The sequence below is a fragment of the Eschrichtius robustus genome, chromosome 4 (genome assembly GCF_028021215.1).
Source record: "Eschrichtius robustus isolate mEscRob2 chromosome 4, mEscRob2.pri, whole genome shotgun sequence".
In the NCBI taxonomy this organism is placed as follows: Eukaryota; Metazoa; Chordata; class Mammalia; order Artiodactyla; family Eschrichtiidae; genus Eschrichtius; species Eschrichtius robustus.
In genome coordinates, this window is record NC_090827.1 from 125654306 (window position 1) to 125672706 (window position 18401).

The 18401-nt window shown below is 38.3% G+C and overlaps 1 protein-coding gene across 6 annotated transcripts in view; it reads right to left on the reverse strand.

Moving 5' to 3' along the window:
- Positions 1-595: 595 nt before the first annotated feature.
- CAMK2D (calcium/calmodulin dependent protein kinase II delta) overlaps positions 596-18401 on the reverse strand; it is a 284407-nt gene continuing 266601 nt past the window's right edge. For 2 of the 6 annotated variants that reach the window (XM_068543347.1, XM_068543348.1), the window contains 4 exons: positions 13058-13133; positions 8472-8566; positions 6269-6497; positions 1930-4040 (listed from right to left, as the gene is read on the reverse strand). In XM_068543347.1, the coding sequence (XP_068399448.1) occupies positions 4037-4040; positions 6269-6497; positions 8472-8566; positions 13058-13133 (404 nt within the window). In that variant the 3' untranslated portion in view covers positions 1930-4036. Of the gene's footprint in view, positions 4041-5802; positions 5850-6224; positions 6498-8471; positions 8567-13057; positions 13134-18401 lie in introns of all 6 variants that reach the window. The other 4 variants (XM_068543346.1, XM_068543344.1, XM_068543349.1 and 1 more) reach the window with 3 other exon arrangements.

An 18401-nucleotide genomic window follows, 5' to 3' on the forward strand; every position in this document is an offset into this window, starting at 1 on the left:
TGGGCTTAAGGGGACAGGGGGAGAGACGTGGCAGACAGCAAGCGCATGCAGGCCTCTCAAGGAGTCTGGACACGAAGGAAAGAAATGGGGCGTTGGTGGGGATGTCTAGTGTAGAGGAAATGATTTATGATGACGGGGTGAGGCGGGGAGACTTGCAATGCCTGCCAGCAGGTGTGAGGGGGGAAGGGTGTCGGCCTCTGCCAGGTGCACAGACTATTTATCCACAGCAACGGGAGAGAAGGCCAGGTGCGCAGACAGAGATGCAGAGGTGGCTTTATTTCTTGCTGTGAAGTCAGAAGCCGGGTCCGCAGGAGAGCACGTCAGCTTACTTTGGAGAACTGTTTTATTTGACAGGAAAGCAGCAGTACCGTAAGTGCTTCGCGCTGCTCTCTCAGGCCAAGGTGGGTTATGACTGCCTATTGTTCCCATCACGGACACGTGGCTTAGTATGCTCATACTCATTATCTTTTCTTTTTTAAATAAATATATATTCTCACTTTCATCTGACAAAGGAGACCATGGAAACTGAAACATTTGTAGAAGTCAGTAGAATTTTATTTAATGAAATCACTCAAAGGTTGTGCTTTCTGTGTTCACCCTTACGTTATATATAGTTTTTATTTACACAGAGATTCAAAATTTCAGTTACTTTAGGCTAAGATTCCTTGAATTTCCCTAGAATATACTGATTTACTCCATTTCATTTTCCCTACTTTCGGCTACATTACTACCTCGCTATTGCTCATTTTGCTGCTGAGACATTTGAATGTGAGTATATCCTTAGCAATATTGGTAAATCTACCTAAACAGGGCAGCTCATATCAAAACAAGAGTTCTACACGTTTCTGAGTAAGGAATAACTAGAACATTGGGAGTATTACTATCAGTGATTAGAACAGTTAGAGCTGCTACCATTTAATATTTTCCACCAAATATTATTCTAGGTACTCTGTACCTATCATCTCTAACCTTCACAATATCCTTATTAATTGGCTTTTTTCTTCTCATTTTATAAACACGAAAACGAAGGTTCAGAGGGAAGAGGCAAATTGCTCAAGAGTGTCAAAGACAACAACGACAGAACCGCACAATAAACCCAGGACTCCGATTGCACTGTGAGTTTCCCATTTATGGTTTGGCCACAGTTCAACAACTACTAACAACGTCTCCCTTCCTGGCCCTTATATGGATCCACGGATGCAAACACACAGTTCTTGCCTAGAGAGGCATTACTCCAGTAGAGAACACACAAAGATGTATTTCCGAAACGATGTGGTTGGCGGAAGAGGTGAACACAAAGTATTATGCCAGTACTGAGAGAGAGAGAGAGAGAGAGAGAGAGAGTGAGTGAGCTTAGAGCATGGTCTAGGGAGGTTTGCTGGAGGGGATGATAGTCTAAATTGAATTTCAAGGAATGAGTAAGAATTAGGTTGAAGAAGTAGGGGAAGAATATTCTAGAAACATAAACGTGTGGTGCTTTTAATAAACTAAAAGAAGTTGAGTACTTCTGTACACTCAAGTTCAAGTTGAGTAGTAGCGGGGGATGAGGTGCCTGCCTGTATATTGGAGATGATAACACAGAAGTATTCTATGGTCAGATTTGGGTTAAAAATGGTATCTAGCTAGCAGCCATGAGAAGGATGGAGCGGAAGGCACATTGAGAAATTTTTAGGACTCTTGTTTTAACTGCTTTGTTCGCAGAAGAATTTCCCGAGGAGAGACAGATTTTGTGCACACAGTAAGTTAATGTGTCATTATCGTCACCGAGTACGTTCTTACACGGAAGCTCAGTTCAGTAGTTTCATCTTTATGTCAAAGGTAAATTATGGACTAATGAGACCGTATAGGATGTGTTGCCATTGGCACTAGCCAGCGTCACACATGCATAAATAAATACAGTACCTCTTAAGAAATAAAAATGGACACATTGTCAGCAGAAATCACAAATTTATTAACTCTTAAATATATCAATCAGTCATTTACCATTATGGCAAGAAATATATACAGTGTCCCATGGTAAACTGCAGTGTTTCAAAATGAGAGAAGATAATTAATAAATGTGTAATTAGGTTGTGGTGGAGAGAACAAATCACAATTTCCTCACGTCTTAGTGCGGAAGACAAACTTGATCTACAGTAATACTTCAACACCACATGCTAGAAGTGTAAAAAAAAAAAAAAAAAAAAAAAACCACCCTATACCTATTTTTAAAAAAAAATACATGTATGCCACGTATAGCTGCTGCACAAAAAGGTAAAAGAAATTAAAAAGGGAAAAATGAGGCCATTACTTTTTCACAGATCTCATTGGCAGGTTAACATGGCTCAATACATTTACTGTATATATTTATTTTATTTTAAATATATATTGTTTTAAATCGTGTAATAATTATCAGAAAAGCTTCAATCCATCTACCATACATCCACTAGCAACAATATCTAAGGTGATTAGTAATCAACACAGGAAAGGTGAAATGAGAGAAAAGAGGGAGGGTTGATTTTTTTGTTTATTTTTTTTTGCTTCTGCTTTAAAAATAGGCTTCTGAGGATTGTGAATTACTATTGTTAAAATAACGTTGATGAAGATACCATGCACTATAAAGCATTTCAGGGAGGAGAAAAAGCCCCACAGGAACTGAATAAACAAACAAAGGAGAAATGAGAAGCACAAAGAAAACAGGGACAATCCCTCCCGCCCCCTTCTTTTTTAAATAGGAAAATGCTAACTCCTGGAAGGAAGATAATGTTATTCTGACATATGAGAGAAGCTACAAAAGCACAAGTCACAGAGACAGAGTTCAAAACAAACAAACACTTCTTAGGAGAATGGAAAACACCTGCAGTCCTCTCTAACTTCAGAAAACTAGCCAGTGATGACACAGGAGGTGTGCATCCTGCAAGGCAGAAGGAAGTGCCTTTGCACAGAATCCTGACCCACGACCAGCTTGGTACTCTCCTGGCAACTGCACCAATCAGTAAGACGTGGCGCAGGTACAGTAGGAACCTACTTGCTTTTATTATAAGTTTAAACAATTCTAATACCTCCAACATAGGATCCCTACGTCCCAACTCGAGCAGAATTACAAACTTTTGACATCTTCTTGACATCATTTTTATGGGCCCAGAAGATGATCAAAGCACTGGTTTAGCCACCTCCAAAAGGCCTCAGTTTTTATTTTACCTTCATTATGCAAATTTCACTTTTCTCACACTACTAGACAAAAAGAGAAAAAAGTAAAGAATGAAAAACAGAAAAATATAAAGGAAGCAAACAAAAGTAATAAAGAAATAGGAGAAAATGAAGACAAAAGAAAGAGCACAGGTTTGAGAAATGAACAAAAAATTCAATTCAGCAAATTTCACCAGAACAGTGCAAGTATACCCTAAAGTGATCAAACTCGTCAATGACGTGAGTTTTTCCAGTTTACACAGTTTGACCAAAAAAGACATGACTTTAGGTAGTAGCAAACCCACCGATTCTCGCTTCCACATTCATAAGTGATTCTGCCCACATATCAACCCATTTAATTGTTAAACAGCAACACAGCTTTCAGTGAAGAATCATCCATTTCAACCAGGATCACACCAGGAAACTGAAGGTCATTTTTTTTTTTTGCCTTTTTTTGTTAAACAAAAAAGCGAAAACAGATGAACAGCAAAGAGTTTTTAAAAACTTACATTTCTGTTACAAACTGTCGTCATTCAAAGAACGATAATTTTGCAGTCTGTGAAGTCTTGGCATAAGCAGAGAAACTGGATGAATAGGTTTGTACTTGGAGTATTGTGGAATTTTTTTTTGTCTGACCTCCCCCTATTGTTTGCCAACAGTGATTGAAGCTTGCATGGAACGTCTCCATAGTTGAAGTGTAAACAATGTATAGGAAGGAATATATGACAAGATGATGCATCACATATGCATTACACGTAGGACCTTCACAACTTCATGCACTCAGAAACATGCATGAAGAGGAGGAGAGGACGGCCCAGGGTTACCATCCAGGTGAGAACAGAGAATGCAGAAGTGGCACTGTTGATACTTAGCTGAAAGGAGAGAGGGGAGACATAAATTAAACTGCTTTACGAAGTATCATCAAATTGCTTTGCCAAAGATTAGGCTAGGCTATGATTTTATAACTCAGCAGTTAAGTAATAGATCGAAAATACTATGTATAAGAGATCTTTGCTTGCAGTCATTAATTGCTTAACATTGTGCATTTTTCTCTTTTAATATGGATCTTCTACTTTAATCTGTCAATCTGTCCACACAGAGCTAAGCTAAAAATAGACAGGGACTCAGGCTGCAATCACATGATTAAATCTAAACATACAGTTCAAGCATTCATGTTTACCAGACAAATTAATAAATGAATAGCATTATTTGGTTGAAAGAGACCAAAAGTTTAAATTCATCCTTTAGCTTCTGTCATTATTCTTAGACTCCGCTGGAAATCAAACCTAGAAGTCAATTTTACAGCCTCAAAAGTAGGGAAAACAGGATTATTCTTATTTAATTGGGGGTCTTCTTTCTTTAAACCAACAGCTGGGAGCACTGCTTCTTCCAAGGTCTGACAAGGTTCAGTGCTTTGAATGGGGAAAAAACTCACAACAGTACCACACATATCTGAATTCTTCTAATCCAAGGTAAGAAGCAAATCTTAGGAAATAACAATGCAGGCATGAACTGAATTACAGTCAACTTTCAATTATCCTCTGGAATTACTCACTTTGTCAGTTTTAAATTTCAGCTTGACTTCCTCCTCGCGGTCAAATACCATTATACTCAGTCAGGCAGGGCAAATTAATCTACGTATTAACCTTAGCCAAGCGCAGAACAGGAACCTCTTGAAAAACAGTAAGACACCAAAAGATCCTAGAGCCTGATATAAATTGGTTCCGGGTAATTGAGAGTTGTCTGAATTGACCCAGATAGAATTGACTTTTGAGGTGAGAACTCCAGGATATTCCAAACCTGCCACAATCCATATGCTGAAGATAGATAGGGTCTCCTCAGCACTTCAGTACCTTGAAAATGTGGGTTATGCTACACAGTGGTGCCAAACATTAGACTCACTCAAGGGCTCATGCAAATATGGTTTTCACGGAAATAACGTGAGGAAATATCCTCAAAGGGAGGGAAAACAGCCGTGCAGCTTTTCGGTCATTAGCTCCAATCACAAAGTATCATGTGGAGCAGGATGTTACTTACAAGACCCACATGCTACATTGGTCATTCATCCCTTTCTGCGCTGAAGTTGATTATAAACTTTTAGGTTTTTCTTTGGTATTGGTGATAAGTTGCTTTCTAAACTAGAATATAAGAAGTTCCTTAAGGGCAACATCTTTCACCTTTCATTTTATCTGGCACAAGTTAAGCACCTATGTGATGTGCAATAAATATGTCTAATTATTGATTGGAAGAGCAAACATGACATCTGAGGTAGAGTGGTGTAGGGAGAAAGATGCTGAAATACCTAATACTTGCATTTTAAATGCTATATTTCATAAATTTCTCCTAATATCTGTAATTGAGCACCAGTAGAAAAAAATCTATGAAATGAAGCTCCTGATATTATTCTCCCCACAAGTATCTGTGGGGGGATTGGTTTCAGAACCCCCGAGGATATCAAAATTTGCAGATGCTCACGTTCCTTATATAAAATGGCACAGTATTTCATATAACCTACACACATCCTCCCATATACTTTAAATAATCTCTAGTTTACTTATAATACCTAATACAATGTAAATGCTATGTAAATAGTTCCCTGCAAGACAAATTTAAGTTGTGCTTTTTGAAACTTACTGGAATTTCTCCACCCCTGAAAATTTTTGATCTGAGGCTGGCTGAATCTGTGTGTAAGGAAACCATGGATAAGGAGGGTCAACTGTATTGGTCGTTTTAGAAACTTTTCCCCCTAATTTTTCCCCTTCCTCTGCCAATTGTGACAATGAAGTCATAAATAGTTTACCTTATTACATGAATTCTCCCTGATTTAACCATAAGAGAAATCAGCTTAATAGGGTATCCTCTAGTTCCTATCTATCTAAAACTATTGTATACTTTCTAGGGCAAGTTTCAACCCACAAACGGCTAGTCTGATTGATCTTTCCGGAGAATTATAGACTGCTTCTCATGAAACATTAATTCCCACCAGTGTAACTGACCACTAGCATTAAATAACAGATGCCATGCTATTAACAATGGAATAAGTAAAAGACGCTGACCAGGGGTATATTAACAAAGAAGCTGACAGCCTGGAAATATTTACTTGATGGGTACTGTTCGCGACCCCGAGCGATGAAAATGAACATTCTGCCACTTTCCATCCCGGCGGTGCCACACGCGTGTCTCTTCTGACTGCGTTGTTTTTGGCATTCCGCTGCCATCCATGTACTGCGTGAGCCTAATGTATGCTATGCAGGCAGCGTCATCGCCTACCAGATGTACGTGGGGGTTCAGGATAATAGTGTGGATTGGTTTATTGTTTTTGGACAAAGCTGAAAGAGAACAACATGGAAAAGAGAATTTAGTTTCTACGTAAAGTAAACCAAAACCAATAATAACTTCAGTTGGGACCAATAAATAGAATGCCATTCATTCATTCAACTATTAATTCTCCCCATTAATTGAGTGCCTGGTACTATGCAAAGTATAAAGAAAAAGAGAGCAGAAGTAAATACAGTCATTATTTTCTTTGACTCCCTTTGTAGTTAAATCGTATGCCACTCCGAAAACTTTGAGTGAGAAAGCTGGAGAGACATATTTATTTATATTGGGAAGTGGTTAGGAACAAGCCGTAATGGGAAGTGGTTAGGAACAAGCCATAATATGAATAGAGATGGAGAAGGACGGGCCCAGGTACACGGCGCAGTTCCTGTCTTTCCAGTGAAGGAACCACTGGGGCAGTTGACAGGGTATCCTGCGGGCTTGTTCGTTTTTTTGTTAGTTGGTGAAGTACGTGGAACAAGGGGAACACGTCAGGTATCAAGCATGGAGACTGCTGTCTCCTAAACAGGCTGGCCACAGTGTGAATCTGTTTCCCCATCATCTCATCCTGTGGCTCCTTTATTTAGCAGCGTCCATTCTATGTTTGTTAGTTAGTCCAGCTGTGGTCATCCAGTAAAAATCCAAAATTTGGTGTTGGCCATATAGCCTGATTCTGATTCTCTAGCTCTTTCCTTTGGTTGAGCAGCCCTCACTAGGCTCCAGCCTTTGTTGTTCTGACAATAGCTATTTATTCTAGTTATTCAATGACTAAGAGATATGAAGATTTAGTGCAGATAATTGATTGATGATACTACTCTCTTAGATCACTAAAACAGGTAGAACGGTTTTTACCTGTTATCCAAACAAACACGTCCTCCATTTTCAGAAAAGCTCTGAATAAATTACTTAGTGCTACAGTCACGTAAAAAAGAATATCCCATTATGAAGAATATGTACTTATGGAAAGTAATGATGTACAGTGTTATGTTGAGGTAAGTTAAAATATTAATGGGTTAATTATTCTTTTACTACAGGTGAGATGGTGTCAATCGAGAGTCAATTGAAGAAAAACATTATGAGATGCTGTCAATCAATCACAGTGCGGGATGGAACAGAGAACAGGAGAACATTTACTGAAGCTTTGTTAAGGCCAATTTACCACATAATTATCTTTGCTTGCAAATGTCTAGTGCATATAAGACAAAGCAATTCATTAAATGTAAAAAATCCATGCCAAGGCAGACATCGTCAGTGCTTATAATTACTGGACATGAGCTTGAGTATCCTAATCATTACTACAATTCCTCTTTAATTCATCAAAATCTCACTGCAAAAGGTGAATTCCCTCCCTGCATCATGCAAACACAACATGATACCTAATGTCGTTAGGTGTAAGGAAAAGGAGCATAAAAGGAACTTGTGGTTTACACTTGACTTGGTGACCTGAAGGAATTCTGCAGGAGTTTCTTTTGTCACTTTCTCTTTCCTCCGAGACCATTAAAATTCTTGTAATTGGAACTGAAATATTTATCTGATTACTCATCTTCATTTATATTTTACCTTGAAAAGGAGCACTAATTATGCTCGAAAGCCCTCCTCTATGTCAAATATTCTGGCATGCTGTGGTTTCTCTTATCTTTTCATATATAAACAATGTTTTATGAAAACCTGAAACAATTCAACAATTTTTGGTAACTCATTTCACAGCTTATACTATACATTCACTGGGACTTCTATGGGGTATATTCAATCAACATCACTTTTTTATACAAACTTACTTACTTAGATACTTTTCAAAACATACCAAAACTTTTAAAGCTGCCATGTTTTTCAATTTCAAATACAAAAATATAAAAATAGGATGCAAAATGCTGGACTAAGGTAAAAACTCTCATTGCAGCAAAGAGCCAAAGAATCTTGTAAATTTGGGAGAAATTCAAAGAGAATTTGGAAAAGGCATGATATTAAATTTAGAATAAATGTACCATTCTCAAAGTAGAATCGATGAAAGTCCATCCCTTCCACTAAATTACCCAAAGCTTCAGGTTCAAAAGCAGTAAGGCCTGGGTCACAGATTTTCCTGTAGGAAAAAAAATAATAAATGAGTGAGTTAATGTATTTCGTTGTTTCACACATATCTATTCTTATTTATAAATCAGCCAATGAAGGAGTTTTTTTAAAAAAACACTACAAATATAAAATTTCTATCACAGGGCTTGGCAAGGTGGGTTGAGGAGCAGACCCTAAGAAAGAATATTGCAGAGACCTCAGATAGGGACAAGATAATACAACCAGTTCCAGCAGATGATAATCTATCAAGCGTGCTTTAGGAAGTTTCCTTTTTTAAAATTTCTGCTTTTCCATTTCCAAGGTGAATTCTCTAGGCTTTCCCCAGTTTTTCTAATTCCCTAGTTTTTTAGTTGTTATAAGTTTATTATTTTTTAAATGCTCTCCAAGTCCAAGCTACCCTCCAAGTCCTACAAAATCAACTTTGGTTCTCAAATTAAATACTTTCGGAATAATTTTTTTTTTTAAGTTTTAAATTAATTAATTATTTATTTTTTGGCTGCGTTGGGTCTTCGTTTCTGTGCGAGGGCTTTCTCTAGTTGCGGCGAGCGGGGGCCACTCTTCATCGCGGTGCGCGGGCCTCTCACTATCGCGGCCTCTCTTGTTGCGGAGCACAGGCTCCAGACGCGCAGGCTCAGTAGTTGTGGCTCACGGGCCCAGTTGCTCCGCGGCATGTGGGATCTTCCCAGACCAGGGCTCGAACCCGTGTCCCCTGCATTGGCAGGCAGATTCTCAACCACTGCGCCACCAGGGAAGCTCCTCGGAATAATTTTTGACACCATCTACATTCATATCAAACATGTATATATGATTGATTAGAAGGCAGGTGTCACATCCTACACTTTCTGGCAATGTCTGACAGACTTAAGTAAACTTTAATTAACAAGCTTAATTAACTTAAAATTAATGAGATTCAAATGCACATTAGTTTTCTTTTTAATCCTAGAAATGTAATTCAAGAAAAAGATATACTATTTTAAATATTCAGAGAAAGCCAATGGGCTTTCTTGGAAAAATTTATTCAACAAAGAATTGTTAAACACCTATGCAGCAGATATTCTTTGAAACAAACATTTCATTACACAACAATTAATACTGGAATGGAAATAAATACAAAGTGCTCAAAAACCAGATGACTTGTATGTGAGAAAGGAAAGTTAAGAGAGAAAGAAAAGTTGAGCTGGGCTTTCCGGAATGAGTAGGAGTTTTCCAGGTGTGTGGAAGGGGGTAGGCAGAGGAGGGCAGCAAGTACAATGGCAGAGTATGGTTGGGGAATGATGGGTAGTTGCTTGATATGGTGAGCACTGAGACTGGGTATGTATATAAGTCCCATGGAAACAGAGGAGAAAATATTTCCTTGGGCCTGTGGTGATCAGCTTAGGCTTCTCACAGAAGGTGCCGTAAAATCTGGATTTGAAGAATTAGTAGTTCACAAAGTTAGATAAAAGGAATACATACTGAAAGATTTTGGATCATTTCTTAATTTGGTGGGGTTACATCTAATTTCGTATGGAAATTGCCCATTTGGGAGGCAAAATGTTTTAACTGTTCAACAGAAATGCAAGTTTCAAAAGGCTCACTCGTTATGGTTCTTGAACGTATGGTTCACAGAATTTTGGAACTGATTATTTCTTAAGAATACTTTTAAAGTAAAAAAATCACAGTGGTTATTCGTTGTGGTAAAGAAAGCCTTAGTTGCGGGGGGGTGGGAGTGGGTGGGGATTTTAAACTTTGCCTCAGACTTCCTGGTGGGCAGGTATTAAAGCTCAAAGTTAAATATACATAATCTCTTTCTAAGTAGTAAAATGGGAAAAACAGTGTTCCCACGGTAACAGGACTTTATTCTGCCAGGGGCTATTACTTTCTCCATAAATATGACTTTTGGTTGTCAACATTAGTGAATCCAAATTTTTTACTACTTTATATCAGCACCAAAATCATCTGAGAATCACTGTACTATGGTGGATCTTTTTACCCAGCCATTGAGTCAATATACTTGAAAACCTGTTCATGTGTTCTTTCTCTCTCTCATATGTTTCTTCTATGTCAGTAATGTATGTATGTATCTCTCTCCTATCACAGGCTTTGGATTAATAAAGGATTCACAAAGCTGCCACTTGACCTGTGGGTGTGTATGCTCTGAACAGGTGTTCTAAGGACCAGCTGACAGGGCTGTACCAATACATTGTACCATGCAAAAAGCTCCCAAATGGAAGGTCCTCTTGGATTACCCCTGGGTCTGAGTGTACAAAATCAAGCCAGATTACAGGCAAAGGAATTCGTGAACTGATGTGATTCCAAGGAATTGCATTATTTAAAATACCCTATTTTAAAGTGTCTGAGAATATAGGAAACGCTATATTTTGCCACTTTTTCCTGGCTAACACCACCAACAAAACACACTCTACCAATCCGCAGGGGAATGTTATTCCAAAAGATTTTTTTCCTAAGTATATTATATTTGAAGAATCATATGGGTCTAACAAAGTTATATCAGCAAAAAGAATAAAAGAGAACAGGTCTTACGGCACAGAATTCTAAACAGCTCTTTAACAACTGTTCAACTGTTTAATTCTCTGACAACAAACAGTGTTCTTTTAAACTCCATTTCTTACTATTTCTTTCGTTCTAAGTATACTTTTATTAGGTCCTGTTAAAGAATTGATAAACACAAATACATATATATGTATATACTTGTGTTTATGTATTTGCACACACATTAATTTAATTTTGTAAGAAGCAGTCCTGGATTTAATTTAGTTCTTATATTCAGTTACTCTCTTCCATATTTTATATTTGGCTATCTATTTGTAACTGATGATAAAAAAATATCTTCTTATTATATAAAACTTGGAAAGAAGCAGGAAATAAAAAACAAAACACACAGTTTCATCTCCCAGAGGCAATATCTTTTTTCCTTTTAAAAACCAATTTGTCATATTTCATTCTATTTTTATATTTTCTCTTATGTAGTTGGAATAATTACGTACACACACATTTATATCCTGCTTTATCTTCAGTGAATACTCATAAGCATTTTGCCAGATCGCTAGAAATTCTGTATAAGTATCCACGGTACCAAACACACCACAGATTAATTAATGTTACCATAGTGTTGGGCATATAAGCTGTTTATAATTTTTCACTATTTTGAATATTGGTTCCATAAATATCTTTGTTCACACTTTTTGTCCCTGGTTTAAATTCAAAATCCACGCCCATGTCAAATTTTTATAACTAGGAACATAGGGTTAAAGTAGTGATTTGAACCTTTGGAAACACTTCCTGGTATATAACTGCGACCCAAACCCCTGCTGTCACCACTACTCTGAAAGTCTGTCCCCATTTATATTCCATCAGGTGGTGGGAAAAGTCACTATTGTCCTGCAGTATCTGTGCCCCTTCGGTGATCAGCGGAGTTTTTATCCCTGCTGATTTGATCGGCAGAAAACCCTCCTGTATTCAGATTTGCACACAATTAGTGCACATCAACATGCTTTCATTAGTTTACTTGTCATTCATATTTCCTCTTTTGCTAATAGCTCAGCTCCTTTACCTATTTTTCCACTTTTCAACCTTATCTTCTCAATCTAAATTAACTTTTGACACATTTTACAAATATTTTTCTGTTTTTTTGGTCTGTTTCATTCTGGCTTTAAAAAAATTAAAGTATATTAAGATTCATCTATTTAGGTAGCCTAATCATTTCACTTTTTCATTTCAATGACTTCCCCTGCTTTTAAACTTAGATCTTTCCAAACAGAGATCAAACTCATTTCTGCATTTAACACTTTCATTCAAGAGGACCTCACTAGTATGGTATAAGGGGAAAGTTGAGAACTGATTTTTTTCTCCACCCAAATAGCTAACTTACTGACCCACGTTCTTTGCACAATAAGCCTTCACGCCCTATGTGAAAGCTTTATTTTTATTTGATCAAAGTGACTTCCTTTAATACCTATGGTAAACTTTAAATTTAACATTAGAACCCTTTCTTCAAATAAAATTTTATCTAAGAGGCAAACCCCTAAAAGAGATGAAGATAAAGTTGAGCTGTGCTGGCTGGAAAGGGAAAAGGCTGCCAGACGGTGCCTCCTAATCTCTTTCTCGGTCCCATCACCTCTGCAGAACTGCGAGGAAAAACATCCCTTAAGCCAAAGTGCACTATTTATGTGCTTTCCTGTTTCTTGTGTCTTTGCTCTCATGGATTGCTCTGCCTGGAATGCCTTCTCTCACATGGAGGCGCCAGAGGGTCAGGCTTCTGTGCACTGACAAAGAAATCCCCAATCTTCCCATCAGAAGTCTCATCTTCTCTCTCTGACATCTTAATTACATCTATTTCTCTCCTAGAGGCACTTGAGTCATTTATACGTTGAAATGAAGCTACTGTGGGTGTATCAAACCTGGCGTTAAATATACATGAGTCAGGTACATTGAAGAATGCACTCATATAGAAAATACTTTGTCGTATGCATGAAAGCAAAATAAATGTGCCTCTACTCACGTGTAAGCTTCAAAGTCCCCACTGTTGATAGCTTCGATGAGTTGCTCAGTAACTTTGATAATCTCTTGCTTTCGTGCTAAAGGCAAAGATAAGGAGTTGGGTGAGAATAAAGGGCAAAAGCCATATAAAATTACTCTAATGACACTGCTATTTTCCTTAAACAGGGTGTTACCAGTTAACACACATCCCTCTCAGAATCTTGGTGTTATCCTCTCTACAATCTTGCTGCTCAAAGCGCACAGATCAACATTAGGTCCCTCTTCTGGGAGCCTGGCAGAAACACAGATTCTCAGGTCCTACTCCAGACCTACAGATTCAGAATCTGTATTTTACCAGGACCCTCAGGTAAGCATGTTCACGTTGGGGAAGCACTGCTGCCCTCCCTTTGTTAGAAAACAACAGTCACCCAGAAGGTCAAGGCTATATTTTTAAAAAGTAGTTCTTATTACCTTTACCAACATGATTGAGTTTATTAGCATTTTTGTGTTATTTTAATCTGTCTTCAGAGTATAGCGGACATCTTGCATTGAGACACTTAACTTTAATTATTTGCATTTTTTTTTATTGTTCAGCTCAACTAACCCTACAAAAGAGGGTGCTAACGCTGTAACTGCCATCATATTTAGATAAATGGCCTTCCATAAACTGTAAATTGGAAAAACAAGGTATGAATCAATGCCGTGGATGGAGGTGGAAGTCCCCCCGTATGGCTGTCAACTCTGACAACAAACATGATTTGTTTCTATTCCTAGCCCATAATCAGTAAAATTATTAATAGTTGGCTTGGCTCAAATCCCATCTACTTCATCTGCCTCAAGTGTTCTTTCCCTTTTTGGAAAGCCTACCTTGTATTATTCATTTGGCAATTAAGCATATGCTATATACCATGACAACTTCTTTAGTTAAATTATTGTTTTAAATTGTTACTAAACTTGGTTTACTGTGTAATGTCTTCCTAGTTAAATTAAAAGCTCCCTGTGGGCAAAGAACATGTTATTTTTTTGTATCCTCGAAAAAGCTTTATCCAATGTCTTTAGTAAAACAGATGCTCAATAAGTTGAATTTGATCAACTGATGTTGATAACCTTTTCCTGATTTCAGAACAGTATTCTCTTACTAAGGAAATAAAGGCATAAAATATTTTAAAAATTAAACGTAATTGAATTTTGTTTAAAGAACATTGTGATACTTTCTTAAATCACTGGAAATAAACTGGGGGTAATCACCAAAAGTTATTTCCATCTATCTTAGTGAGGCTGCTATTCATCATAGAAAAAGCTGAAGTCTGGTTTTAGTTCTTATTGATTAAGGTCAACCAGTTTGCATTTCTAATGAATCTGATCTTTTTTTAGCAGATTCTTAACCACAAACTTAAAGTTTATATTCACTTTCAAAACTCCAGGTTATTCCCCTCATTACTGAACTGCAGGAGACTGAGCCCCCTTGGGCTTTGGCGACCCCATCTGGGCAGTGTTTATCTGTTGGTTGATTTTGCTGTGCCAGGTACTTCCTTTCCCATTTGCTATCATTTTGTAACACGCATGCTGACCCTTTTCCCTTCCCCTTCTTTTCCTTGGGAAAATACAATGAATAAAGACTTATTGGTACTGAAGAAAAAAAACAAAAAACCAAAAAACTCCAGGTTATCCAGGTTGTGATATTCCTTATTTAAAACAAATGTCCTGGTGCTTTGTGATCACCTAGAGGGGTGGGATAGGGAGGGTGGGAGCGAGGGAGATGCAAGTGGGAAGAGATATGGGGACATATGTACATGTATAACTGATTCACTTTGTTATAAAGCAGAAACTAACACACCATCGTAAAGCAGTTATACTCCAATAAAGATGTAAAAAAACAAAAAACAAAAAACAAACGTTCTGTAAACCTAACTTGACTTTACTGAGACTGTATGAGACTACCTTATAAAATATGGTTTGTCCACAAATGGTCGCTAACAATGTCAAGGTTGATAATATCAAAAAATAATCTCCATACAGGTTAGATTCCATATTCAGTTATTTACATAATTTCATTTATATTGAAAAAAATAACATAAGGTTTCTTAGCTCCTATACACACCTAAAACATTTCTTGCCCATGATCATCTGATGAATGAACAGCTATAATATATCGAACATCAAAGCATACTGACAGAAGTAGTGGCAGGGAATAATTCTGTAATAGGGATGGTGCCAATGGCACATTTTAGCTTAATTTAGTTAGGCAATAAGTGATTCATCTGTCTGTAGCATCAACAGTATGAACATTTGGCAAAAACGCATGACAGCTGACCCAATTCCAGAATATAAAGGACACTGGTGCAGAGGAGCTCAGAAAATGAGATTAGAAAACTGTGACTACCAAAACTTCCTCCTCGTATTAAATCCTCATTTAAAACTAATAGATTTCTTAGGATGCTATGTGGCTAATAGGAAAAAAAAAACTACAGTTTAGAAAACAATGTTAATTTTTTAGAACAAAAAAGAAGGAAAAAAGTGAACATAAGATCACTGCCCTTTGAAGAGCTTCTTTAGGCTAAGAGTTAGTTTACAAAGTGCGAACAGTTCAGGGTCACCTTCTGAAGTTCCTGAAAGTCTCTAGATTCCTTCAGAAGCATAATATGCAATTAGAAACATCGGTGTACATGGCCACGTCTCACTCTGAACCACTATGGAAACACTCATTAGCTCCTCAACAGTTTGCATCCTACAACTGGCTTAATTTTTGTCCTGCATAATCAAAGCAACACAAATTGCCTTCTTAGTTCTTATGTTCAGAAACAGTGGTGCTGTAGCTGGCAGGACGGCAAATGGGAAGTAGCCAGAATGCTTCTGTGCTGCATCATCATAAAAGCAACGTGCCTCTCTTGGCTCAGGAGGGGCCTGGAACTCAGTAATCTTTAGAGTGCTTTTTTCCCTGGAGCAAAGGCGCTTGAGTCAGGGCAGCACATGACAGCTGACTCTTTAAAGGAAAGCAGAAGGCTGGGAATGAATCATTTGTATATAGAAGTCTGTTGTGGTTGGAACTGTTGCCGCAGTGACCTAGAGGAAGGAGGAGGGTTTGATGCTAGCTATATCTCCTCTCGCCAGCAGTGAGGCTGAGGAACAATCACTGCGCAAGGTGCCTGGATGCCTATGTTCTGGGGGGAGGGGTCACTATCCTCTGGCCTTCCCTCTTCCTGAATGTCAAGTGATGGCCACTCCGGATGTCAAAGTGGGGAGAGCTTGAGAGGTGTCACTAATTACCCTGAAGGTGAGGGAAGAGCGTATCAGTAAGGTGTTCCCTGAGTACCAGAAGCTTCTAACCACATGGCTAGACACTTGATCACAGGGAACTGATTACCAAATAGTTTTATTTATAGAATTGAGGTGCTCAAGCCTATACCCACAGGTCCCAAAGTCGTTTCTGGGGATTTCCAGGTTCCTAGGGGAAAGGCAGGAGAGAAAAGCAAGCGGGAGAAATGCTCCAGATCCTGAATGCGATTACTTTCCATGCAATTCTGCAAAAGAATTGAGAACACTGTCATGTTCAAATTCATATCTTTTGTCTCTTTATTGTTCTAAAGAAGCCTGCAAGAGAAAGATAAGAGTGTGAATGGGCCCAGTGTTTAAAAAAAAAAAAAAAAACCTCAAAAACCAAAAAAACCCCCTGGGAACTGAGAGTGATTATGTAATAAAACAACTGATAGATTTCAACATTTCTCAAGCATTATCAGATCTGAGCATCAGGACAATTCTCTGAGATATGCAGACCGATGTTATCTCTCTGGTTAACAGAGAAGTACAGAGTACAGGCACTGCCCAAAGGCACAGAGTTTGCTGATTACTCCTTTCTGCCATCTTGAAATACTCCCCTTTTTTTCTCTTCTCTCTGTTCTCATCATCTCACTCTCATTTACAATGTGAGAGTTGCAAATTTTGAACATTTTAAATTGAACATTTAAATGTTTCAATTCCTTTTAAAGGCTCGGTCTGAGGCCCTCTTACCATATACTGTTAGCCCTATGGCTCTATCTACACCAGGGTTTTAAACTGCTGTCTGTATCCCACGACTCCCAAATTGTTACCTTGTTTCTAGACTTTTCCTCCAGGTCTGTATGTCTGTGCCTATTTTGGAATCTCCGTTTGGATATCTTTAATGCGTCTGGAACCCAACATACCCTAAACTGAGCATAGGAACTTCTGTGGCCACAAACCTATTTGCTCTTCCAGGGACCTCCATCCTGGTGAACGGCATCATCCACCCAGATGCACGAGCCAGAAAGAAGCCTGAGGATGTTTTTGACTTTCTCACACCCCCACTCCGCATCCAATCCTTCAAGTCCTATTGATTTTCAAGTCCTTTTCAAGGCCTTACACATTAGTCCACTTCTTTTCTTCTCACCATCACTCCGGTACAATCACCCATCATTTCTTGTCCAGAAAAATTATCTGAAGAGGGACTATGAAACCTCGTATAATCTAAAGCCTGTCCATCTCACCAGCCCCACTCAAAGGCTGCCTTACTTTATCCTCTACACCCCACCCATGGCGCCTTCTCTCAGCAATTCAAAACGACCATGCTTCCTCCTATTGCCAGCTCTTCATGTGAGCTGCCCTCTCTTCTTGGGAAAGTGTCCCCCATTTTTGCCTTCATTTCTTTTATCAGCTTTCAACTCACCTATTATTTCTTCAAAAAATCCTACTTGGAGTCTCATTTTAGGAGACGGTCCCCGTGTTTTAAGTTCACACATATCCTACACCTGCTGTTTAAAAGCACTTGGTACACTTGTATTTACGTACTTCTTTGTGCGTATTTGATCAGTTTTCTCTATTATTATGTTGTAAACTCCAGAGGGGTAGGTACCTCACCATTACAACCCGCATCTAGCATAGTACATGGCATAGAGTAAATGTTCAATACATATTTGAATGAACAAACTCAAGTGCTTTCTTATCCAATCATCCATGAGTCATATAATTTATCCTTAGCAATTACCGTGTTGTTTCCCAGGGTATGTCTTCAGCCTCTTCATCGTTTCTTGTGCTTGTTCTTGGTAATCTCGTTTATTCCTCTGGCTTTGACCATCTACTGAAGACTGCCAAATCTCTATCAGGGACCTTAAATCTTTCTAGGCTCCAAGTTCATTTTTGTGACTGCCATCTAAACACTCCCTGTTGTCCTGGCATTTCACACCTGAGGTGCTCAAAATTGACGTCAAGCATCTTCCTTGCAAAACCTGCTGCTTCCCTTGTATTTCTCATCTTGGATGGTGGCATCGTTATCTACTCAGCTGCCTACACCAAAATCCTTGATGCCTCTTTTCAATTCCTCATACAGTTGATCACCGGCTCCTCTTTATTCA